Source organism: Periophthalmus magnuspinnatus, chromosome 19, assembly GCF_009829125.3.
Source record: "Periophthalmus magnuspinnatus isolate fPerMag1 chromosome 19, fPerMag1.2.pri, whole genome shotgun sequence".
NCBI lineage: Eukaryota > Metazoa > Chordata > Actinopteri > Gobiiformes > Gobiidae > Periophthalmus > Periophthalmus magnuspinnatus.
In genome coordinates this window covers 23,283,958-23,310,742 of record NC_047144.1, presented here as the reverse complement: position 1 = coordinate 23,310,742, position 26,785 = coordinate 23,283,958, and the positions used below count along the sequence as shown (strand labels likewise).

At 45.8% G+C, this 26,785-nt stretch overlaps 1 protein-coding gene across 1 annotated transcript in view; it reads left to right on the top strand.

Annotated features, from left to right (window-relative positions):
* Positions 1-26,785, top strand: part of LOC117386930 (glutamate receptor ionotropic, delta-1-like) — a 386,841-nt gene that overhangs the window by 305,521 nt on the left and 54,535 nt on the right. The window contains exons 5-7 of the mRNA XM_033984304.1: positions 18,005-18,058; positions 23,145-23,315; positions 24,131-24,292. Coding sequence (XP_033840195.1) covers positions 18,005-18,058; positions 23,145-23,315; positions 24,131-24,292 — 387 coding nt within the window. The remainder of the gene's footprint in view (positions 1-18,004; positions 18,059-23,144; positions 23,316-24,130; positions 24,293-26,785) is intronic.

Sequence of the window (26,785 nt, the reverse complement as noted above, 5' to 3'; positions counted from 1 at the left end):
GGGTCAAGCGAGAGATGGAGGGAACAGGTGAGAGAGGGAGACAACAGATGAGAGGGGGTGTGGACAGGTGAGAGAGGGAGGAGACAGGTGAGAGAGGGAAGAGGCAGATGAGAGAGGGAGGAGACAGGTGAGAGGGGGACGGGACAGGTGAGAGGAGGGGCAACAGACTCCTCCCCTTTTCATTTGGAAATAATTCAAATAAAAAACATTTCTGACCAAGTTTTGACCAAGACAGGCAGTAAAAAGAAACACTCGGATTGTATAAGTATGAGACAGATCAATGCCACACTGTCCGGACAAAGCAATGACATCTCCATGGAGACGAGCAGATGGCAGACCCTCATCAGAAAACTTACACAGTGCAGCTTTAAACGTTGGTTGAGGCACATTTTCTCTGTCTGTGTGTGAGTCTCAGGTGAGATCTGGACAGGTGTGAGTCCAGCTGCAGAGACACATTTTGACCTCACGCATTTTAATATCGCTCACATTTGATCACATCTCTCTCTCTTTCTCTCCTCTATCTTTCCTCCTTTCTCTCTTTTACCCCGCCCCATCTTCTCCTTTTTTCCCTTCGTCCCTCTATCCCTTCCTTCTTCTTTCTCTTTTTCCCTCTCCCTCTTCTTCTTACTCTCTCTCTTTCTCTCCCTCTTCTCCTTTTGCTCTCCCTCTATCCCTTCCTCCTTTCTCTCTTTTTCTCTCCCCCTCTTCTGTTCTCTCACTCTCATTCTCTCCATCACTCCATCCCCTCTTTGTCTCCTCCTTTCTTCTTTATCTCTTCTTAGTCTCAGTTCTTTCTCTTCCCCTCCTCGTCTCTCTCCCTCCCTCTCTTCCCCCCTCTTCTGCCTCTCTCTCCTTTCTCTTCTGTCTCTCTGTCTCTTCTTTGTCTTCTGTCTATCTCTCTCTCTTCTCTCTCTCTTTAATCTCTCTCCCTTTCTCTCTGTTTCCTCTTCTTTTCCACTCTCTTCTCTCTCTCTTTCTTCTGCCTCTCTCTTCTCTCTCTCTTTTCTCTCTCCTCTCGTCCGTCCGTGAGAGCGCTCGATCTAATGAGCACACTCTCTCTTTCTCTCTTCTCTTTCTCTTTTCTCTCTCGTCCGTCCGTGAGAGCGCTCGATCTAATGAGCACACTCTCTCTTTCTCTTTTCTCTCTCTTCTCTCTCTCCTCCACTCGATCTAATGAGCTCACATGTTTACACTGCCCCTCACAGCTGCAGCTAGCGTAGCATTAGCATACATTAGCATAGACATTAGTTTTCCATTACCCTCAGTGTCCAAACCCTCACGCTAATGCCTCACTTTTGCATCAGATGCCCTCCATCTTACCTGGTCTTATACCTGCGGATGTTGTGCTCTATTTAGTCCAGGAGTTCCCCAAACCTTTTTTTTATACCATGGACCAGAATAACGTAGGTTTTATTTTCAGGGACCGGGCATTTTTAGAGCTCTTGTGGCAATTTCAGGATATTCTGTCTTAATTTCCGTCAGCAGAGATGTTCCGTCTCAAACCTTTAAGACCACCGTCATCTGCCGTCTCCGACAGCTGATCCTCTAGTCGCACATACATGTTCGATTCGCCCGTTTTACTCACAAAAACTCTAAAGGCTTATCTTTTAATCCAGGGTGCTTAGTCTCCATGTGCTGAAGCAGTTTTGAAGGTTTCATCGCCTCGTTAGCTCGCTTTTCCTTTAGCTTTTTACTACGCAGAGTAGACTCACCTGTAGCGACAAACCCAGAATTAAAGTGGGACTCCTGATGTTGTCTTTCTTTTCTCGGAAGGTCATAGGCTCCTCTTCTAGCTCCTCTTCTGGCTCCTCTTTTGGCCTTTTCCCTTTTGCAAAAAACCTCTCCAGAGACTTTTGTTTTTGGCTCATTTTCGCTAGTTTGTGGATCTACTTTTGGGCTCGCCATTGTATCAAATGGATTTCTGTGGCGATTTTCTATCAGGATTTTCATTATACATCTACGGACGAGCTTATTAGTGTGTCGTGTGGCTCTGTATGGCTCCGTGTGGCTCCGTGTGGCTCCGTGTGGCTCTGTGTGTGCAGCATTCAGAGCTGAGTATGACCCCAAACATCTTAAGTGTCTTGCAAAAGCATTCTTCCCTCTGGAACTTTTTCAAATTTTGTCAATTGTTAATTTGCATTTTATGTGAATAAGTAACACAAAATGGTGCATAAGTGTAAAGTAGAAAGAAAATTATACATTTTCAGATTTGAAAACAAAATACAAAGCTGAAAAGTGCAGCATGCAAAAGTATTCAGCTCTAAGTCAACACTTTGTGGAGCCGCCTTTTGGTGTAATTACAGCTGCAAGTGTTTTGGGGTAAGTCTCCACCAGCTTTGCACATTTACAGACTAAAATTTTTGCCGTTTCTTACTGGTAAAACAGTTCAAGCTCTGTCAGATTTGATGGAGACCATTTGTGAACTGCAGGCTTCAGATCTTAACACAGATTCTCAGTTGGATTTAGGTCCGGACTTTGACTGGGTTGTTCTAACACATATGTTTTGCTTTAAACTATTGTCGCTTTGGCTTTATGTTTAGGTTCGTTGTCCTGCTGGAAGGTCAACCTTCGCCCCAGTCTCAAGTCTTTTACAGACTCCAACAGGTTTTCTTCCATCAACTCTGACCAGCATCCTCTGTTCCAGCTGAAGAAAAGCCCCTCCACAGCATGATGTTTCCACCCCCCTGTTTGACTGTGGGGATGGTGTGTTCAGACTGATGTGCAGTGTTAGTTTTCCTCCACACGTAGAGTTTTGGTCTCATCAGTCCAGAGCATCTTCAACCACATGTTTGCTGTGACCTCGGGCTTCTAGTGAACTGTAAACGAGATTTCTTATGGATGGTTTTCAACGATGTCTTTCTTCTTGCCACTCTTCCATAAAGACCAGATTTGTGTTGTGACTAATAGTTGTCCTGTGAACAGATTCCTTCACTTGAGCTGTGGATCTCTGTGCAGCTCTTTCACAGTCACCGTGGGTCTCTCTCTTCTTGTTCGTTCTGTAAGTTTTGGTGGACGGCCGTGTCTGTGTAGGTTTACAGTTGTGCCGTACTCTTTCCATTTCTAGATGATAGATTGAACAGTGCTCCTTGAGATGTTCTACACTGGGGAAATCTTTTTAGATCCAAGCCCCGGTTTAAACTTCACCACAACTTTTTCTCTGACCTGTTTGGTGTGCTCCTTTGACTTCATTTTGTGGCTTGTTCCCAACACTCTCTTAACAAACGTCTGTGGCCTTCACATCACAGCTGCATTTATACTTTTTAGTCATTATCAACATTCAATCTTTACAAAATCATCAGACAACTTCTAAAAGTAATTGGTTGCGTTCAAGAAAAAGGGGGCCGAATACTTTTGAACGCTGCACTTTTACGTTTAGTTTTTTGGGGTTTTTTTTTGTAAAATTTGTAAAATATTCCTTCCACTTCACACTTGTGCCATTTTGTGTTGCTCATTCACACAAAATGCTAAGAAAACATCTTCAAATTTGTGGTTGTGACGTGACAATGTGTGAAAAAGTTCCAGCCACTGTTCATATCTGTCCAGGCGCCTTAAATCCAACCACCTTTGTACCTTTTTGTTCTAATAAAATCACACTCACACACGCGACACAGCTCTGCTCACTTCCCCCGTCACTTTTTTTAATTACAAAAGTTTTATAACGAGCTCAAAGAGGAGCTTTAGTAAAACGAACGAGCGCTGTAACCTTTGCAGACTCGCTCCACACTGTGTCCGTGCAGAGGACGGAAGCGGGGCTGTACTTTGCACACTGTGTTTTCATCAGACACGTACGGGGTTTCACGACAGCCTCTGGTTTAAGATGATGGAGGAGCAGAAAATACACGTTTAGATTAAATATAAGTGAAACGACACATGAACAACACTGCAAACTTACATTCATGAACCTGTCTCCATTAAACATCTGACTTTCTCTTCTACCCTTTTCTCTACTGTCGGTCTCCCTTCATTCTCTCTTCTGTCTTTCTCTTCTTTCTCTTCTGTCTGTCTCTCTCTCCTTCTCTCTGTTTCCTCTTGGTCTCTCTTCTTTCTCTTCTACCCTCTTCTCTCTTTTCTCTACTGTCTGTCTCTCTTCTCTCTTCTGTCTCTCTCTCTTCCCTCTCTCTTTCTTCTGTTTCCTCTCAGTCTGTCTTTTTTCTCTTCCCCCCACTTCTGTCTCTCTTCTTTCTCTTCTGTCTGTCTCTCTCTTCTGTCGCTCTCTCTTCTGTCTCTCTATTCTTTCTCTTCTGTTTCTCTTTCTCTCTGTTTCCTCTCGGTCTGTCTTCTTTTTCTTTCCCTCTCCTCCCTCCTTTTCTGTCTCTCTCTCTTCCCTCTCTCTCCTTCTCTCTGTTTCCTCTTGGTCTCTCTTCTTTCTCTTCTACCCTCTTCTCTCTTTTCTCTACTGTCTGTCTCTCTTCCCTCCTCTTCTGTCTCTCTCTTCTTTCTCTTCTGTCTTTCTCGTCTGTCTCTCTCTCTTCCCTCTCTCTCTTTCTCTCTGTTTCCTCTCAGTCTGTCTTCTTTCTCCTCCCCCCTCTTCTGTCTCTCTCTTCTCTCTCTTCTGTTTCTCTCTCCTTCTCTCTTTCCTCTTGGTCTCGCTTCTTTCTCTTCTACCCTCTTCTCTCCTTTCTCCCTCTCTTCTCTGTCTCACTCTTTCTCTCTTCTCTCTTTCTTTTCTCTCTCCCTTTCCCTCTGTTTCTTCTCTCTCTCTTTTCCCTCTCTCTTCTCTCTCTCTGTCTCCATTAAACATCTATAAAGTTTAAAATACTGACTAGGAAAAATGATATTAGTTTCTCACGTGCGTATCAGGTTTATCATTTTATTGTTTGGAAAATGCCTGATATATCTTATTATTATTATTATTATTATTATTATTATTATTATTATTATTATTATTATTATAAATCAATTGCCCGAAACACCATATTAACATGTTTTACCCCCGCCCTTTGCTCTCCACGCTAAGTCACTCCCCCTTCAGAGCGCTATCCCAACACAATCAGCGTGAACTCTGCTATTAAAGCTACAGCGGCCCCTTGTATATCGCGGGGGTTATGTTCTAAAAATAACCCGCAATAGGCAAAAAAGCATGAAAAACTCTTCAAAAAAATCAGGAGCAGACTGAAAAACGGAGCTGGACTGAGGATAAACACAAAAACAACCAGAACTATGACGATTTCAGTCGACATGTTTCATTTTATTATTTGGAAAATGCAATATTCGCCCCAAAACATCGTATTATCATGTTTTATAAGCTTCACTTTCATTTTCACTCTTTGCTCTCCACGTTAAGTCACTCCCCTTTCAGAGCACTATCACAACACAATCATCGTGCTTCCCGCTAATGAAACCACTGCACATCTTATCAGGTTTGTGAAGTCATAGTGTACAGTTTTGTATCATGTTTTTGTATATTTATGGAGGATTGTCGTGTGGGAGCGTGGGTGATGTAGGGTTGTGGGCGGAGCCTTGTACAGGATCATACTTCTGAGATCGCTAGATAAATCAAACATGCATGGATGACATCTAAAGGCATGTTTTTGATGAGGGAACAAAGTTATAACATGGTAGAATGTGCCAAAAAGTACATTTTTTGTAATAAACCTCCTTTTTATGTTTATTTTCAATTAATTTAATAAGAATAATACAATTTTTCTTGTTTTTATGGCTCATATTTTGTTGCTAAAGAGCCTAAAAATGTGAAATGATTATCCTGTTTTAATTAAATACACTTTATATTTAAGGCAGTGAAAATACAAAATATGAACACACAAATCTGCTTTTTTAAATTCCTCCCCAATGTTTTTCTTCTCAAACTCTTAATGACACGAACCTTTTGTGGTTTTCATTTTATTTTTGCTTAAACTTGCAAAAAAATACTGGGAAAAATCTGTACGGTTTCTGCGAAAGAAAGATGATTTAAAGCGTCACAAGTTTAAAGGCGTCAGGCAGCCATGTTTGTAGAGCCCAATTTACCCAGAATTCAAAGCACCTCCCTGACATTACCCACAGTCCTTTGCGTTTCAGTGTTTTTTTGGGTTTTTTTTCCTTGTGTCACCGCGGCAGCAGCAGCTCCCAGGATTCATTAAAAAGTAAAAGCGTATACCATCCTCCTGTGTGTCAGATGCCCTCCCAACCTCCTGTATCCCTGTGTGTCAGATGCCCTCTCATCCTCCTGTATCCCTGTGTGTCAGATGCCCTCTCATCCTCCTGTATCCCTGTGTGTCAGATGCCCTCCCATCCTCCTGTATCCCTGTGTGTCAGATGCCCTCCCATCCTCCTGTATCCCAGATTTATTGATGTAGTTCATGGTTAATCTCGCTTTATCTCAGGCTTATTCCATAGACTGTATATATAAATGGACTTAGCTAACCTGCTAGCCACCGCGTTCCAAACAGGAAGTGAGCATATGCACACGCCTTCTTTCCCCGAGGTCACTCCCGCTAGCGTTAGCAACATATTTGATTGACAGTGTTGCTAAGCGCCCGTCGCTGCTAAACCAGTGGTGCAGGCGAAAAAGGGTCATTACCTTCAACAGCCTCACTCCTGATTGGCTCTTTGGTTGCTATGATACTCACGGTCGGAATTCCTTATATGGAACTTGGCTTCAAATTAGCTGCTATAACTGCTAGCCTCGATTAGCTTCATTTGGCTGAAGCTGAACGCTGTGGGTGACGTCGCGCTCACTTAGTCCACGTCTTTATACCAACGTGAAACAACAAAAACTGGCACAAAGTTCAGCGTCGTCTTTGTTAATGTAAATAAACAAAAATCAAATGATTTTTTTTTCACAGTCACTTCAGAAAGTGGAGCCATTATTCAACCACGGGATTTGAGGCCGTACGATTAAAATTTAAAGTTTGTGGAGTCGATCCCAAACTAAAAATGAGAAGGTTCGACATTTGTGGATCAGAAGTTTGCAGATTTTTTTTAAAAACAGTGACTCTTACGTAGAGTTATTGTTTAAAATATAATTGCATTCCCTGATTAAAAACTAAAACTCCAGCTCGTCCCTCCTCCTAATCCTCCTCCTCCTCCTAATTCTCCTCCTTGTCCTCCTGCTCCTCCTAATCCTCCTCCTCGTCCTCCTCCTCGTCCACCTCCACCTCCGCGAGTCTTGTGAGTCCTGTTCTGTCTGTGATTACCAGGAGTTAGCTTCACCGTTAGCATCCTCGTTAGCAGCTTAGCCTTCTCCGGACCGGGTCAAATCTCGGGTCAAATACACAAGACAAAACGTATATATGACTGTCAGAAGTGAAGACTGGACCTAATGAGCCACCGTACACAAAGTCAAACCACGACAGGTCACACAGGGGTCAAGAAATTGTAGTAAAACATTATAACCATGGAACTTTTTACCGATATAAAGTACTGCATCACTGCACTCGGGCTGTTTCAAGTCTCTGTACCTGATTTTTAATGTGTTAAAAATGTGAAAAACAGAACTAGTTCATTTTAAACAGTTTGCAGTCGTCCAGATTTATTCCTCACTGACCTTGTGCAGTCAGAGCATCCTAATTATTCACCTTGATGAGTTTATAAGTGCTTTTCACAACCTTCAGAGATTTAACTAGCATGCTAACACGCATTTCCTAATTCTCGGAAAATAAAATGCTTTTGTAATTAGATCCTGACAGTACACAGCAGACAAGAGCTGCTCATACATTATATATGTACCATGACCAGAACCAGGACTAAACCAGGACCAAACCAAGATCAAACCAGGTCTAAACCAGGACTAAACCAGGCCTAAACCGGGACTAAAACAAGACTAATCCGGGACTAAACCAGGACTAAACAAGGAGTAAACCTGGACTAAACCAGGACCAAACCGGGATTAAACCAGGACTAAACTGAGACTAAACTGGGACTAAACATAAGCAAAAGTAAAATATGACTCCTCTTCTGACCCCCTCCTCTGCTCCTCTGACCCTCTCCTCTGCTCCTCTGACCCTCTCCTCTGCTCCTCTGACCCTCTCTTCTGCTCCTCTGACCCTCTCCTCTGCTCCTCTGCTCTGCTCCTCTGACCCTCTCCTCTGCTCCTCTGACCCTGTCCTCTGCTCCTTTGACCCTCTCTTCTGCTCCTCTGACCCTCTCTTCTGCTCCTCTGACCCTCTCCTCTGCTCCTCTGCTCTGCTCCTCTGACCCTCTCCTCTGCTCCTCTGACCCTGTCCTCTGCTCCTTTGACCCTCTCTTCTGCTCCTCTGACCCTCTCTTCTGCTCCTCTCACCCTCTCCTCTGCTCCTCTGACCCTCTTTTCTGCTCCTCTGACCCTCTCTTCTGCTCCTCTCACCCTCTCCTCTGTTCCTCTGACCCTCTCCTCTGCTCCTCTGCTCTGCTCCTCTGACCCTCTCCTCTGCTCCTCTGACCCTCTCTTCTGCTCCTCTGACCCTCTCCTCTGCTCCTCTGCTCTGCTCCTCTGACCCTGTCCTCTTCTCGTCTGCTCCTCTGACCCCCTCCTCTGCTCCGTCTGACCCTCTCCTCTGCTCCTCTGCTCCTCTGACCCTCTCCTCTGCTCCTCTGACCCTCTCTTCTGCTCCGTCTGACTGCATTTTAAAACTTAAGGAAAAAGTGAAGCCATTTATGAAGTTTAATGGAGAAAAGACTGTAATAAAACCAGAGTGTGTTTTCAGAGACGTGATCGTTCAGTCGTTTTATTCACAAATGAAACTCTGGCCAATATCACTGCAGCTCCAACCTGTGAGAGAGAGGGAGGGCATCTGACACAGAGGGAGGGCATCTGACACACAGGGAGGAGTGTGGGAGGGCATCTGTAGTATTCGTAGATCTTTGGTTGAGACAGAGTGCTCACTCCTCACTCTGCTGTTTCCATAGAGACAGAAAACTCAACATTAGTATTCTCCCCTTACCTCAGTGCAGTCATTCAGCTATAACAAGACTAAACCAGGACTAAACCGGGACTGAACCAGGACTAAACCAGGACTAAACCGGGACTGAACCATGACTAAACCAGGACTAAACCGGGACTAAACAGGGACTGAACCAGGACTGAACCAGGACTAAACCGGGACTAAACCGGGACTGAACCGGGACTGAACCGGGACTGAACCAGGACTGAACCAGGACTAAACTAGGACTAAACCAGGACTAAACCAGGACTTAACCGGGACTAAACCACGACTAAAACAGGACTAAACCGGGTCTAAACCAGGACTAAAACAAGACTAAACTAGGACTAAACCAGGACTGAACCGGGACTGAACCGGGACTGAACCAGGACTGAACCAGGACTAAACCAGGACTAAACCAGGACTAAACAGGGACTGAACCAGGACTGAACCAGGACTAAACTAGGACTAAACCGGGACTAAACCGGGACTAAACCGGGACTAAACCGGGACTAAACCAGGACTAAAACAAGACTAAACCAGGACTAAACCGGGACTAAACTGGGACTAAACCGGGACTGAACCAGGACTGAACCAGGACTAAACCAGGACTGAACCGGGACTAAACCGGGACTTAACCGGGACTTAACCGGGACTTAACCGGGACTTAACCGGGACTGACCCAGGACTAAACCAGGTTTAAATCGGGCCTAAACCAGGACTAAACCAGTACTAAAACAGGACTAAACTGAATCTAAACCAGGACTAAACCAGGACAAAACCAGAACTAAACCAGGTCTAAATAATGACAAACCAGCAATAAATCAGGTTTAAACCAGATCTAAACCAGGTTTAAATCAGGACTAAATCAGGACTAAAATGTTTTATCCTGGTCAAAACTTAACTCGGATGAAACCAGTTGAAACCGGGACTAGAGATTGGACTAAACCAGGATTAAACCAACCGTAAATCAGAGCTAATCCAACCAAAATAGACAAACATACAACAGCTTGAAAAACTCCACTGTGACTAATTCAGATTCAAATTCCAGAGTCAGGAGTTGAACCAGTGACCCTGTGGTTCAGAGGCGTGTGCTCTACTGCATACACAGGAGATAATAAACTGTTGGAGCTGTTGATTTTCAGTTGTTTTTTCTGCTCACATCATCAGTTAAACCAATGTCAGCTGTGAAGCATGCTGGGTAATAAGGCGTGTCAGTCAATAATCATGGATAGAATTGCCTCTGACTTTTGAATCAGGGTGGGTTTAGTCCTGGTTTAGTCCTGGCTTAGTCCTGCTACAGTCCCCAGTTTAATCCTGATATAGTCCCGTCCCGTCTAAGTCCATTTGCTCATGATCCATTGGTTCAGACGCAAAATGGAGACACAAAATGGCTCATTAACGGCGTTCAGATCCAAGATGGCTGCCGTGTGCCCAGTTTCACCTGACAGCCTGTGTGTGGAGGGCAAAGAGCTCCTAACGGCTCAGATCCAAAATGGCTGCCGCGTGCCCAGTTTCACCTGACAGCCTGTGTGTGGAGGGCAAAGAGCTCCTAACGGCTCAGATCCAAAATGGCTGCCGCATGCCCAGTTTCACCTGACAGCCTGTGTGTGGAGGGCAAAGAGCTCTGGGTGGCTCAGATCCAAAATGGCTGACGCGTGCCCAGTTTCACCTGAGGCCAAAGAGAGAGAGAAGTTAAAATGTGAGAGTTTAAATGAGGCCACACAAAAGTTGATTTATTTTAACTCCAAGTACAAATGGCAGCTGATAATAGGTAAATATGTTGGTTGTAGTTGTTAATAGTCCAATCATATTTAACACAGATGGAGGCAGCTAAAATTAATATTGTTTAAATTGAGTTATTGTTGTTAAAGATCGACTTTTTACAGCTTTGGACCATGTTATAGTCATTTCCCCGCACGATTTACTCACTAGAAGTTGTATTTGTAGTGATTTAGTGTAGTGAACCAGGACTAAAGCAGGACTAAAGCAGGACTAAACCAGGACTAAAGCAGGACTAAAGCAGGACTAAACCAGGACTAAAGCAGGACTAAACCAGGACTAAAGCAGGACTAAAGCAGGACTAAAGCAGGACTAAAGCAGGACTAAAGCAGGACTAAACCAGGACTAAACCAGGACTGAACCAGGACTAAACCAGGACTAAACCAGGACTAAACCAGGACCAAACCAGGTTTAAATCAGGACTAAACCAGGACTAAACCAGGTTTAAATCAGGACTATTACTCAGGGTTTGTGCTGATAAATCTGTGCTTTAAATATGGGACATTTTACTTCTATTAACACATAACATATTTAGATCAACATATTTATATTACTTTTTATGTTTTATAAGTTTCACTTTGGTTTTTGTGGCTCTGAGTGCCTCCTTCCTTTGCTCCTCCTCTAGAGCACTAGTAGTTATGGTGGATGGGCAAGTCCTACAAGTGGTACAAGAATACAAGTATTTAGGTGTCACATGGACTCTCAATTATCATTTAAAAAGCATATCAAAAATGTGAGAAATAAAATAAAATTTAATTTGGTCAACTTCAAACACATTAGAGGAAATTAAACTACAGAGGCCTCAAAACTCTATCTGAATGCCACTATTCTGTCTCATATAAATTAGTGTTTGACGAGCTGGAGCCAGGCAAGCAAGAGCTCACTGCTGCCTATAGAAAGGCTCTACAAGAGTCTGAAAACACTAGACCAAAAATCAAACTCCTATCATCACTGTAAAATATTGAGGAAATATAACTTTTTAAATTGTGAAAATGTAATTATTTATTCAGACATTGTTCTGGTCTATAAAACCCTTCATGGTCTTGCTCCACCCCCGTTAAAAGAGTTCATACAATTTAAACACAAACACTCGAGCATCAAGCAGAGGAGACTGTAAAATTCCATTTAGAAAAACTTCATTTGGACAGTCGGCCTTTTCAGTTCGTGCCGCTCATTCCTGGAATCTGGTCCCCACAGAAATAAGGAATATGACTTCTATCCATAGTTTTAGTAGATTTGTGAAGCGGTGGCTTCTGGATAATCAGACATGTGAACATAACTAATCTGTTTGTGTTTTTGCATCACAGCAAATGTCTCTGTCTTGTTGAGTGACTGTGAATTATGTTTATTGTTGTTCATGTGTGTGCTGTGCTTTTAGCATGTTCTAATTTTACTAATTTTACTAATATGTCTACAGTATTATTATTAACACATGTTGATCAATGTGCACTGTCCCATATTTAATAAATAAACATAATAATAATAATAATAATATGTTTTTGGCTGTAAAACCCTCACCACACACTTTATACACTTTTCTCATTTCTCTCTGGTTTAATTAATCAGCAGTGACTCACGTGGCAAACCTCTTCAGGTGTGTTTTTGATGACAGAACAGCGTTAGAACGTGCCATCAAGCTCCATAAAATCAATTGTGCATAACATTCATTTATCTGTCTCCACCTGTTGAAGCGTCGTGTGGAGTGACGTCAGGTGGAGTGACGTCAGGTGGAGTGACATCAGGTGGAGGCGGCGTGAGTGAAAACAGATTAAATGCAGGTTGTGTTTTAATGCACTGAGTCTCTTATATAAATGATCAGGTTCAACATTTGTGGATTTACCTTTTGCAAAATTTATGACAGAGTAGAATGTAATCACTGAAGGACACTGCCCCTGACCCTGGGACGCTTAAGTCCTCCTGTCCCCTGTGTCTCTGCTGTGACACGTCTCACCTGAAACAGATTAAATTGTCTCCGGTGCCACGCTCTGATTGGCCCACGGCTCTCAGCTCATTTACATACAGAGTGAATAAGAAGAGCTCGAGGAGAGGACGGAGAGAAGGAGGAGAGGACGGAGAGAGAGAGAGGAGAGGACGGAGAGGGGGAGGAGAGGACGGAGAGAAGGAGGAGAGGACGGAGAGGGGGAGGAGAGGACGGAGAGAAGGAGGAGAGGACGGAGAGGGGGAGGAGAGGACGGAGAGAAGGAGGAGAGGACGGAGAGGGGGAGGAGAGGATGGAGAGAAGGAGGAGAGGACGGAGAGGGGGAGGAGAGGACGGAGAGAAGGAGGAGAGGACGGAGAGAGAGAGAGGAGAGGACGGAGAGGGGGAGGAGAGGACGGAGAGAAGGAGGAGAGGACGGAGAGGGGGAGGAGAGGACGGAGAGAAGGAGGAGAGGACGGAGAGGGGGAGGAGAGGACGGAGAGAAGGAGGAGAGGACGGAGAGGGGGAGGAGAGGACGGAGAGGGGGAGGAGAGGACGAGAGAAGGAGGAGAGGACGGAGAGGGGGAGGAGAGGACGGAGAGAAGGAGGAGAGGACGGAGAGGGGGAGGAGAGGATGGAGAGGGGGAAGAGAGGACGGAGAGAGGGAGGAGAGGACGGAGAGAGGGAGGAGAGAGAGAGGAGAGGACAGAGAGAGAGGAGAGGGGGAGAGGACGGAGAGAGGGAGGAGAGGGGGAGGAGAGGGGGAGGAGAGGGGGAGGACGGAGAGAGAGAGGAGAGGACGGAGAGAGAGGAGAGGGGGAGGACAGAGAGAGAGGAGAAGACGGAGAGAGAGGAGAGAGAGAGGAGAGGGAGAGGAGACGGTGAGGACAGAGAGAGAGGAGAGGACGGAGAGAAGACCTCCAAGAGAGGACGGAGAGGTGGAGGAGAGGGGGAGGAGAGGACGGAGAGGGAGAAGGAGAGAGAGGATTAAGAGAGAAGGTGAGGACGGACAGAGAGAGGACAGAGGAAAGGAGAGGGGGAGGAAAGGACAGGGAGGAGAGGGGGAGGAGAGGACAAAGAGGGAGAAGACGGAGAGGGGAGTAGGAGAGGGCGTAGAGAGGACAGAGAGAGGATGGAGAGAGAGAAGGAAAGGATGGAGAGAGAGGATGGAGAGCGGGAGAAGGAGAGGACAGAGAGAGGGCGTAAAGAAGATAGAGAAGACAGGAAGAGGGCAGAGAGAGGGAGGAGGAGAGAGTGGAAAGAGAGGATGGAGAGGGCGTAGAGAAGAGAGAGAGAAGACAGGGAGAAGAGAGGAACATGACAGAGAGAAGAAGACAACAGATAGGCGAAGAGAAAGAGGGGGGGGTGAAGAGGGGGTGTAGAGAAAGAGAAGACAGCAGACAGGGAGAAGAGAGGAAGAGGATAGAGACGGGAAGGAGAGAGAAGAGGGAGAGGAAGGTCAGGAGGATGAAAGAGAAGAGGATATGGAGATCGGGGGGAGAGCAGAGGACGAGGACACAGAGAGGAAGAGCTGAGGGGGATAGAGGGAGAGGGGGCGGAAGAGTAGAAAAAGGAGAGAGAGATGTGAGCGCAGGTTCAATTCTAAAGTCGAGATACAGGAGAGGAGAGGACGGAGAGAGAAGATTAAGAGAGAAGGTGAGGACGGCAAGAGAGAGGACAGAGGAAAGGAGAAGGGGAGGATGAAAGAGAAGAGAAGAGGATATGGAGATCGGGGGGAGAGAAGAGGATGAGGACACAGAGAGGAAGAACTGAGGGGGATAGAGGGAGAGGGGGTGGAAGAGTAGAAAAAGGAGAGAGAGATGTGAGCGCAGGTTCAGTTCTAACGTCGAGATACAGAGGACGACCCGAGGCCTGAGACTCAGAATGAAAAATACTTTAAAGTTTATTTGAATTTTTTGAAACACCGAGAGTTTGAACCGCCGCGTCGCTCTGTCGTTTAAGAAGAAGACGGGTTTGTTTTTTTTGTTTTTTTATGTCTTGAGTGTTTTTCCATTGATCTGAAGTTTGGCCGTTTAAATACACAAATATAAATCGGTTCGAGCGTCTTGTAGAGCGAGTTAGTTTGATCATTTTAAGACCAAAAAGACGAGCGGGACAGTTACACAGACAGGGGGCGCTACTGGACCATGGGGATGAATCAAACACGTGTCACTTCCTGTTTGGGACACGGCGGCTCGTGAGGTTCAAAAATGTTAACAATATTTTCAAATAAATGCCTTAGATTTAATGTTTTATGTCAAACGGGGCCAGATTTGTTGAGGTGAAAATGTGTGGACCTGATGATTCTGTGAACATTTAATAATAAATAGAAATAAACAATTTAATATATTTTTTTAAACTTTTTATTGCAAATGGTTTTCACCTTTAAAAAACAAAATGAATAATACACAGATTGTAAATATGAAAAAGTGAATGTTTAAACTGTGGTTCTGATGATCACAATAAAATTAATTCACTGAGATTTTAGGATTTATTCACCTCAGAAGGTTAAAAAATAAAACACATAAAATAACTGAAACAAATGAAACAAATAAAATAAATAAAACTAATAAAATAAATTAAATAAATAAAACAAGTAAAAGAAATAAAACAAATCAAGTAAAACAAGTAAAAGAAATAAAACAAATAAAACAAATGAAACAAATAAATCAAATAAAACAAATGAAACAAATAAATCAAATAAAACAAAATGTCACACACAAAATGTCACACAAAACATCACACAGTTCATAAGTTCATAACCGAGAACGTCTCACACAAATATGTCGATCCAAACAAACTCAGCATTTTCTTAGCAAAACTTCAAATTTCTTTAAATTGTCTTCATCCAATTTTGTTTATCCGGTTGGCCATAAAAGTCAGCGAGAGCACGACCTCAGATCTGCTGCCATCTTCTGGAGAAATATAGTATTGCTTGTACATATGTATTTTACACTCGTTAACAGTGCTGATTATTTTTAGTCCAAAGGCTGCGGGCCGGTGGAAATTTGTACATGGGCCGCAACTTGCCCCCGGGCCGGACTTTGGATATGCCTGTTCTGAGGTCTTGCCCCAGTACAGATCAAAATAAGCCCGCTGTGTTCTGTCTGCGTGTAATTATGAAGAGTTTTTATTGTTAGCATGCTAGTTGTTACTTGTTTTTAGCATTACAGTGACACAAACTCCGCTCTGGTCTCTGTGGAAAGTGCTTATAAACTCATCGTGGTGAGTAATTCAGATGCTCAGACTGTATGAGGTAAATGAGGAGTAACTTTTCAAACTGTTTTAAAATGAATTTAATCTGTTTTTCACATTTTTTTTAAAGAGACAGAATCAGGTTGAGCGTCGTAAATCTGTGGAGGTTTGTCAAACACAGGACATAAGTGTTTTTTAAAGACTCTCTGTGTGTTTTTTTTTATTAAAATGATGATTCTAACCACATGGAGGACGAGTCTAAAATGAGTTACTGAAGCAGGACTCTCTGAGGATCAAATTACACTGATGCACTTTGATTTTCCCTGTCTCCTTTCTCTACCTCCTCTCTGTCTCGCTCTCTCTCTCTCTCTTTCTCTTTGTCTCCTCTATTTCTCTCTCTGTCTCTCTCTTTCTTTGTCTCTCTCTTTCTCTCTCTGTCTCTCTCTTTCTCTGTTTCTTCTGTCACTCCGTCTCTCTCTCTCTGTCTCCTCTCTCTACCTCCTCTCTCTCTCTGTCTTACTCTGTCTCCCCTCTCTGTCTCTCTCGTTCTCTCTCTTTCTCTGTCTCCTCTATCGCTCTCTATCTGTCTCTCTTTCTTTGTCTCTCTCTCTCCCCCTCTCTGTCTCTCCCTCTCTGTCTCCTCTGTCTGTCTCTCTTTCACTCGAACGATTCTTCTTCACGATTCTTCTCCGTCTCTCGTCTCTGTCAGTCTGCGCCGTCCCATAAAAATGTTCTCGCGTCGCCGTGACAACAGACAGACGGACGGACGCAGGCTTTAATGTGAGTGTAATGAGAGACAAGTCCACCGGGGGCAGCGTCGAGATTACAAAAATGATCTCAAAACAACTTCAACCCAACTGCTACTTTTACAGCGGTTTAGTGTCGGAAAAAGCCGCTCCAGGGGGCGCTCTTCAGCTCCAGGGGGCGCTCTTCAGCTCCAGGGGGCGCTCTTCAGCTCCAGGGGGTGCTCTTCAGCTCCTCCAATGACAACAGCTCAGAGGAGGGACTAAATAAAGTTGTATTGTGGTTTTTGCAGCGTGTGCGCGGTCAGATCTGGTTATGATCCCGGTTTGAGGTTGGATCAGGTTTCGTTCTAAAGGTCGTGATGACAGAGTTACTGCGGTGCTGCCCTTTAAGCCTCACGTCGCAGGACTTCACATTACTCAAGTACTTCAGATATTTCAAATATTTTGTATACTTTTCGCGCTTTAGACGAGAAAATAAGTCCAGCGGCAGAAATGTGAGTCCTGGCTCGGAGTTTATGCATTAAATATAGAACAGTCTGGGTTGAGAGGGTTAAACAGTCTGTGGAGTTCATACAGTTGTCCTCCCTGTCTCTTCTGTCTCTTTCTCTCTCTGTCTCTTTTGTCACATTGTCTCTCTCTGTCTCCTTTCTCTACCTCCTCTCTGTCTCTCTCTGTCTCTTTTGTCACTTTGTCTCTCTCTGTCTCCTTTCTCTACCTCCTCTGTCTCACTCTGTCTCTCTCTTTCTCTGTCTCCTCTATTTCTCTCTCTGTCTCTCTCTTTCTTTGTCTCTCTGTCTCTCTCTTTCTCTCTCTCTATGTCTCTCTCTTTCTCTGTCTCCTCTGTCACTCTCTGTCTCTCTCTCTCTCTGTCTCCTCTCTCTACCTACTCTCTGTCTCCTCTGTCACTCTCTGTCTCTCTCTCTCTCCTCTCTCTACCTACTCTCTGTCTCCTCTGTCACTCTCTGTCTCTCTCTCTGTCTCCTCTCTCTACCTACTCTCTGTCTCCTCTGTCACTCTCTGTCTCTCTCTCTCTCTCCTCTCTCTACCTACTCTCTGTCACTCTCTGTCTCTCTCTCTCTGTCTCCTCTCTCTACCTACTCTCTGTCTCCTCTGTCACTCTCTGTCTCTCTCTCTCCTCTCTCTACCTACTCTCTGTCTCCTCTGTCACTCTCTGTCTCTCTCTCTGTGTCTCCTCTCTCTACCTACTCTCTGTCTCCTCTGTCACTCTCTGTCTCTCTCTCTCTCTGTCTCCTCTCTCTACCTACTCTCTGTCTCCTCTGTCACTCTCTGTCTCTCTCTCTCTCCTCTCTCTACCTACTCTCTGTCTCCTCTGTCACTCTGGCTCTCTCTCTCTCTCTGTCTCCTCTCTCTACCTCCCCTCTGTCTCTCTCTGTCTTACTCTGTCTCCCCTCTCTTTCTCTTTCTTTCTCCTCCCTGTCTCTCTCTCTCTCTCTCTCTGTTTTCTTGTTAAACTTTTAGGTGATACATATAAATAAAAACTTTTCTTTTCTGTTTTGTTTCAGGCAGTGGAGACAAACCTGGCGTCTAAAGACAGTCACTGGGTCTTTGTCAACGAGGTGAGGACTACACACACAGACACACACAGACACACACAGACACACACACACACACACACAGTCGTCTTCATGATCGTACACTTAGCTGAGGTTAGCATTAGCCGTGCTAGCAGTGTATTTGTAGGAAAAGTTAATGAAGGAGACATTGGGGAAACGTGTCTGGTTCACAGATCGGGACCATCCATCTTCCTCCGGGGCCTGTCACAGGGGGCGGCCATCTTAGCTCTACGCAGTGACCCCTGATGAGACGGCCCGGTGTGAGTCGGAGCTCGTCTTTGGTCTTTGGACGTCCCCCCCCCCCCCCAAGACCAAAGACCCACAGACCCAGAGGTTTAGCTCCAACTCGACATGTTCCCCACCGTCATAAATGTTTCATCACTTCGTCTCTGGATTCTGGTCTGTGCTGTCAGTATTAAATGTTAAACTACTAGCATGCTAACACACACTTCCTGTTTATTGGACAACAAATGCTTTATAATTTGATACAGACTTATTTTGACCTTCAAGATCCACACTGGAGAGACACGTTTTCCTTTAGTACAGCAGAAAAATCAGACACAGGAGCTTTAATCTGATGGTGGAGTAGAAATGGGACGATATTAAAATTTAGACTCACGATTATTGTGACCAAAATAATCGTGATTAACGATATTTTCACGATAATTATTAAACCAAAGCAGTATAATGTCCTCATGTGTGGACACCAGGTCGTTGGAGTTTATAGGTTTTCAGATTAATTCATGGCTGCTGTAAAACCATGCGCCGCTGCTAGCAAACTGTGCTAAATGTTGTTCAGCTAGTGCTAACCTAGCAATAGCAAAGTCGACACAAACACGTACAATTATTCACACAAATCCAAACTAACATAAACTACTTTCAATAGTTTATTTCACGTGGAGTGTTCCTCATGATGGATATTTTCGGTTCAAGTTTGTCAAACATTGCAGGATGTTTGTGTCGTAAACGTGCGTTTACGTCGCTTGTGTAAGTCGCTCATGTAAGTTGCTCGTGTAAGTCGCTCGTGTAAGTCGCTCATGTAAGTTGCTCGTGTAAGTCGCTCGTGTAAGTCGCTCGTGTTTGCCCTCGGAGCCGTATCTTTTTTTTCCTTCAGGCTCTGCAGATTGGTGGCTCGTCTTGTTCGTCTTGTGTTTCAAATCCATAATAATTCCACACATCAGACTTCACCTTGTTGAATGGAGGATATAAATGTGTGGCGTCATCCGGATCCACTGTCCATGAGCCATGACGGTGACTGACGGTGAAGAAGAACCTTCCTCAATTCAGAACAGGTTTCATTGCTATGACAGAGCGCCCCCTGTGGATAAACACCAGAACTAACAACTAAACAGCGTATTGAAAACGGAAACATGAGGCAGTCTGGTGACGTAAAGACGATGATCACGATGATTAAAAAATTACACAAACTTTTTTTTTTTAACACAATCAGTGACATATCGTACACCGTCCCATCCCTACCACGGAGATTGATACGTTATTAATGCAATACTGTGGGACATTTCAGGCGAGGAGACAAGGTGGAGATGAAAAGTTGCAGTGTACCTTTATATTCTCTGTTGTGTTTCTGTCTTTTCCTGTGACCACATTGAAGCAGGTGAATGGACCTGGACTTGGCTTTGGATCCTGGACTCACAAAGACCTGGGACTAGACCAGGTCCAAAGCAGGTCCAGAGCGGGTCCAGAGCGGGTCCAAAGCGGGTCGAAAGTGGGTCTGAGGGGGTTTGGAGAGGCCTGGATGTGATAATGGACCCTTTTGTTCTGGTGTAATTACAAAATGGCCGTGCTTTGATGGTCCTTTACGGTGCTCATGTTGCCAGGTTGGTTTGGCAAAAACACGTCTGAATCACAAAGCAGATCTGAACAGCGGCCCGTCCCATCGCCACGGAAACAAGAGGCTTTTGTGGCTTTGGATTTCATCATGAGAAAAAAAAACCAAAACAAAACTGTGTCATCTTCAAAACACGACCAAAAATATCACGGAATTTAAACTGGGAATGTAAATAATATGAACAGAGTCTCCTCTGCATCTGCCCCATCTACAAAGGACTAAACCAGGACTGAACCAGGACTAAACCAGGACTAAACCAGGACTGAACCAGGACTGAACCAGGACTAAACCAGGACTGAGCCAGGACTAAACCAGGACTAAACCAGGACTAAACCAGGACTGAACCAGGACTGAACCAGGACTAAACCAAGACTGAACCAGGACTGAACCAGGACTGAACCAGGACTAAACCAGGACTAAACATGGACTGAACCAGGACTGAACCAGGACTAAACCGGGACTAAACCGGGACTAAAACAGGACTAAACCAGGACTAAACAGGGACTAGACCAGGACTAAAGCAGGACTAATGCAGGACTAAAACAAGGACTAAAGCAGGACTAAACCAGGACTAAACCAGGACTAAACCAGGACTGAACCAGGACGAAATCAAGACTAAACCAGGACTAAACCAGGACTAAACCAGGACTAAACCGGGACTAAACCAGGACTAAACCAGGACTGTTCCAGGTTTAAACCAGGACTCCAGGTCTGTCAGATTTAACAGAGATACTGAGGGATGGGGCAGAGGCAGAGGACGTATTTTAAAGACAATAAAGTCGACCCGAGACATATATTGTCCTGATGTCTCTCTCTTTCCCTCTCTCCTTCTGTCTCTTTCTCCTTTGTTCAAACCCTCACATTTTCTCCTCTTTTTCATCCCTCTTCTGTCTTCCCCATTAAACTCCTCTCACCCGAGCCGCTCTCTCTGTCTTTCTGTTCTTATAAATCTTTCTTTTGTCTCAACTTTTAACGATGCTCTTTCTGCAGAACTCTGTCTCCAAGTCGTTTATTTTCAACTGAAATCGTGCGTCATCCTCCTCTCTCTCTCTCCCTCTCCTCATCTGCTCCTACTCCCCTCTTCATATCTCTCTCATCTTCCTCCTTCTCTGTTCTTCCTCCTCACCTCTCGCCTCTTCTCCACCTCTCTCTTGTCATCTTCTCCTCCATTTCCTCTTCTTTCACTTCCTCTCTCGTCTCCTTACTCTGCTCCTCCTCCCCCTCCCCTCCTCCTCCTCTTCCTCTCCCTCTGTACTCCTCTCCTCCTCATCCCTCCCTTTCTCCTCCTCATCCCTCTCCTCTTTCCCTGTCCTTAGTTTCCTCTCCTCCTCCTCTTCCTTCTCCTCCCCCTCTCCCTCCTCTTCCTACTCTGTTCCTTTCAGCTTCCTCTCCTCTTCTCTCCTCCTCTCCTCTCTCCCTCTCCACTCCTCCTTATTTTCCTCTCCCTCTGTACTCCCCTCCTCTTTCTCCTCCCTCTCCTCTCCCTCCTCTTCCTACTCTGTTCCTTTCAGCTTCCTCTCCTCTTCTCTCCTCCTCTCCTCTCTCCCTCTCCACTCCTCCTTATTTTCCTCTCCCTCTGTACTCCCCTCCTCTTTCTCCTCCCTCTCCTCTCCCTCCTCTTCCTACTCCTCTCCTCTCTTTCCACTCCTCCTCTCTCCTTTTTCCTCCTCCTCTTCTTCCTCCTCCTCCTCTTCTTCCTCCTCCTCTTCCTACTCCTCTCCCCTCTCTTGCCACTCCTCCTATCTCCTTTTTCCTCCTCTCCTCCTCTTCCTCCACCTCTTCTTCCTTTCCCCCCCACTCCTCCTCTCTCCCTCTCCTTCCTGTTCTCCTCCTCTTCCTACTCTGTTCCTTTCAGCTTCCTCTCCTCTTCTCTCCTCCTCTCCTCTCTCCCTCTCCACTCCTCATTTTCCTCTCCCTCTGTACTCCCCTCCTCTTTCTCCTCCCTCTCCTCTCCCTCCTCTTCCTACTCCTCTCCTCTCTTTCCACTCCTCCTCTCTCCTTTTTCCTCCTCCTCTTCTTCCTCCTCCTCCTCTTCTTCCTCCTCCTCTTCCTACTCCTCTCCCCTCTCTTGCCACTCCTCCTATCTCCTTTTTCCTCCTCTCCTCCTCTTCCTCCACCTCTTCTTCCTTTCCCCCCCACTCCTCCTCTCTCCCTCTCCTTCCTGTTCTCCTCCTCTTCCTACTCTGTTCCTTTCAGCTTCCTCTCCTCTTCTCTCCTCCTCTCCTCTCTCCCTCTCCACTCCTCATTTTCCTCTCCCTCTGTACTCCCCTCCTCTTTCTCCTCCCTCTCCTCTCCCTCCTCTTCCTACTCCTCTCCTCTCTTTCCACTCCTCCTCTCTCCTTTTTCCTCCTCCTCTTCTTCCTCCTCCTCCTCCTCTTCTTCCTCCTCCTCTTCCTACTCCTCTCCCCTCTCTTGCCACTCCTCCTATCTCCTTTTTCCTCCTCTCCTCCTCCTTCTCCTCTCTTCTTCCTCGTCCTCCTCTCCCTCTCCCTAATTCCGTGTGAGTTGTTTGTTTCTCCTGATTTGCGTCTCCTCGCCTCCTCGCCTCCTCGTCTCCTCGCCTCCTCGCCTCCTCGTCTCCTCGCCTCCTCGACTCCTCGCCTCCTCGTCTCCTCGTCGTGCTGCTGTTGTGTTTAATTGGCTTCTTTTGACTCGTGTTTACTCTTTTCCGTCTCAAACTCTAAACTGATCTGTGTTAATTGGACGTGCGGGGCGACTGTGACGGCTCGTTTTGTCGCACTTATTAATTAACTTGTTTTTACACAAACGGCGAATTAAGTTTATCTTTAAGGAACATGCTCAAGTTTGTCAAACAGACTGTATAAATCTGTGGACATATTTATCTCCCCAAACAGGAAGTGATCATGTCATCTATTCACTCTGGCTCTAATTCACTTTCTATTGAAAAACCGTGGCCTCTCTCTCTGTAACTGCTGCTGTCAGGCTCGTCTCTTTGGTCTTAAAATGTTTGTATAAACCCGCTCTGTATGACCCTGACGTTTATATTTTACTATTTTGTCCTCCTCCTCGATGATTGGACGAATAAACGTGACCCTGCCTGGAATCCATAGTTATTACTAGTTAAATTATTATAAGAAAATGCTCTGTAAAAAGAGTAGATCATATTAAACACTTTTTTTCTTATCCAGATTTTACCAAACGGTGCCCGATGTGAAGAGTGTTTAACCAGACACCGGCCGTTCAAACGAGTACCTCATAACCCCGTGGTTTGTGTTTCAGGAGGTGAGCGACGGCGAGGTGCTGGAGCTCACGCACTCGGCCCTCGGCAGAGTCACCATCATCAGGCAGATCTTCCCCCAGAGAGACCCTCACAACCGCTGTGTGAGACAAGACCACCGTATCTCCTCTCTGCTGTGTGACCCTCAGGAGGGGTACCTGCAGAACCTACAGGTAAGAGTGCCCCAAAACCACCAGAACCATCTGCAGAACCTACAGGTAAGAGTGCCCCAAAACCACCAGAATCATCTGCAGAACCTACAGGTAAGAGTGCCCCAAAACCACCAGAACCATCTGCAGAACCTACAGGTAAGAGTGCCCCAACAACCCCCAGAACCATCTACAGAACCTACAAGTAACAGTACCCCAACACCACCTTGAACTGTCTACAGAATCTACAGGTAAGAGTACCCCAAATCCACCTAAACCATCTATAGAACCTACAAGTAACAGTACCCCAATACCACCTTGAACTGTCTACAGAACCTACAGGTAAGAGTGCCCCAACAACCCCCAGAACTATCTGCAGAACCTACAGGTAAGAGTGCCCCAACAAACCCCTCAACCATCTACAGAATCTACAGGTAGGAGTGCCCCAAAACCACCATAACCATCTGCAGAACCTACAGAGCCTACAAGTAACAATACATCAACACCCCAATGAAATCATTTACAGAACCCATAGGTAAGAGTACCCCAAAGACCTGCCAAACCTACAGAACCTACAAGAAACAGTAACCCAACATCCCCAGAACCACCTACAGAACCTACAGGTAAGAGTACACCAACACCAGCACTTACAGAACCTACAGAACCTACAGTCAAAACGTCTGTGTCCACCAGATGTAAGGTTGTCAAAAGTATTGGAAATCAGTTATTAATCGATACTGAAACTAGTATTGAAAGAGTGTTTTTGAACCCTCTATCCCTGCTTTCCTTCCTTCTTCTCCTCCGCCTCCTCCTCCTCCGCCTCCTCCTCCCTCTCTCAGGTGTCGACCCTCTACCTGTACGACAGCGTCCTGATGTTGGCGAACGCGTTTTACCGTAAACTGGAGGACAGGAAGTGGCACAGCATGGCCAGCCTCAACTGCATCAAGAAGTCCACCAAGCCCTGGAACGGAGGCTGGTCCATGCTCCAGACCATCCAGAAGGTACTGGACCAGGACTGGACCAGGACTAGACCAGGACTGGACCAGGACTAATGCTCCAGACCATCCAGAAGGTACTGGACCAGGACTGGACCAGGACTAGACCAGGACTGGACCAGGACTGGACCAGGACTAATGCTCCAGACCATCCAGAAGGTACTAGACCAGTACTGGACCAGGACTGGACCAGGACTAGACCAGGACTGGACCAGGACTAATGCTCCAGACCATCCAGAAGGTACTGGACCAGGACTGGACCAGGACTAGACCAGGACTGGACCAGGACTAATGCTCCAGACCATCCAGAAGGTACTGGACCAGGACTGGACCAGGACTAGACCAGGACTGGACCAGGACTAATGCTCCAGACCATCCAGAAGGTACTGGACCAGGACTGGACCAGGACTAGACCAGGACTGGACCAGGACTGGACCAGGACTAATGCTCCAGACCATCCAGAAGGTACTAGACCAGTACTGGACGAGGACTGGACCAGGACTAGACCAGGACTGGACCAGGACTAATGCTCCAGACCATCCAGAAGGTACTGGACCAGGACTGGACCAGGACTAGACCAGGACTGGACCAGGACTAGACCAGGACTAGACCAGGACTAATGCTCCAGACCATCCAGAAGGTACTGGACCAGGACTGGACCAGGACTAGACCAGGATTGGACCAGGACTAATGCTCCAGACCATCCAGAAGGTACTGGACCAGGACTGGACCAGGACTAGACCAGGACTAGACCAGGACTGGACCAGGACTGGACCAGGACTAATGCTCCAGACCATCCAGAAAGTTCTAGACCAGGACTGGACCGGGACTGGACCAGGACTAGACTAGGACTGGACCAGAACTAGACCGGGACTAGACCAGAACTGGACCGGGACTGGACCGGGACTAGACCGGGACTAGACCGGGACTGGACCATGGCTGGACCAGGATTAGACCAGGACTGGACAAGGACTAGACCAGGACTGGACCAGGACTGAACCAGAACTAAACTAGGACTAAACTCGGACTGAACTCACCTCATCTTCCTCAAGCCTGATTTTCTTTCACATGAAATGAACCAAAATGTTGTTGGGTTTTTTTTTTTTTTTTTTTTTTTTTTTTTTATTAAACTAAAAGTGCAGTTCAGATCTGTCGAGTGACTGGATCTGAGGTTGGAAAAAGAAATTTGTTTGATTTGACGAGGTGAACGGGGCCACGGAAGAGGACTGAGTGTGACGTCACCAGACTGTTTATGTAGATGTGCGTCGCAAACCTGCTCGCTCCAAACAGGAAGTGATAAACGCCGCACTTCCTGCTCCATCGACTCTTTATTTCTCCGTTGTTTCCGTAACTTGGAATTTTGTCTGAGAGAATCAAAGAGTGAATCTGGTTTGTCAGGAAGTAAAGGTTAATCCTGGGCTTGGATTTGGCTCTGGATGAGGCTGAGCGTGCTGAGGGGTTTCTACATGTATCTCTATGGTGGAATGTTCAGCAAAAACAAATACCGTAGTGACACAATCCCCACATTAGCAACCGTTGTCAAAGAATGTTTAGATCACAAAATGGATTTAAACAACACCTTTTCAGATCAGCAAACATTTACAGAAGTCACTCATTCAGGATCAAATTAAACTTCAGATTAAAGTCTAACTTGAGTAACAGAGCTTCAGACAGAGCAGTGCCTCCAGTTAGCGTCACACCGCCAGAAAATGTTGATGACGTCAGCTGCAAAGTATCAGTATTTGCAGTTTAGCACCTGGCTTAATAAAAATGCCCCATAGAGACGCAAACAACATGTCCCGGTCTGGTCCCAGTCTGGTCCCGGTCTGGTCCCGGTCTGGTCCCGGTCTGGTCCCGGTCTGGTCCCGGTCTGGTCCCGGTCTGGTCCCGGTCTGGTCCCGGTCTGGTCCCGGTCTGGTCCCGGTCTGGTCCCGGTCTGAGTCTCTGATGCTGATGTATTTGTGGCTCGCAGTGTTTTGAGTTTTAAAATGTCGCGTCTGAAAAGTTATTTTAAAACAAAGTGAGACTAAAGACGTGTCACGGACCAAAGTACAACTGTCACAGGAAAAGGTCAAAACAAGACGAGAACAAAACAGGACTAAACCAGAACTAAACCAGGACTAAAGAGGACTAAACCAGGACCAGGACTAAACCAGGACTGAAACAAGACTAAACCAAGATCAGAACTGGACCAGGACTGAACCAGGACTAAACCAGGACTGGACTGGGACTGAACCAGGACTAAAACAAGACTAAACCAAGACCAGAACTGGACCAGGACTGAACCAGGACTGAACCAAGACCAGGACTGAACCAGGATTTAACCAGTCCTAGACCAGGACTAGACCAGGACTAGACCAAGGCCGAACCAGGACTAATTAAACCAAGTCAGAACAAGGACTAGGCAACTGGAGACAAATCAGGCCTAAAATGATGTAACCTGTACATTAGGACTTAACCAGGACTAATCCAGGTCTAATCTAGCACTAAACGAAGTCT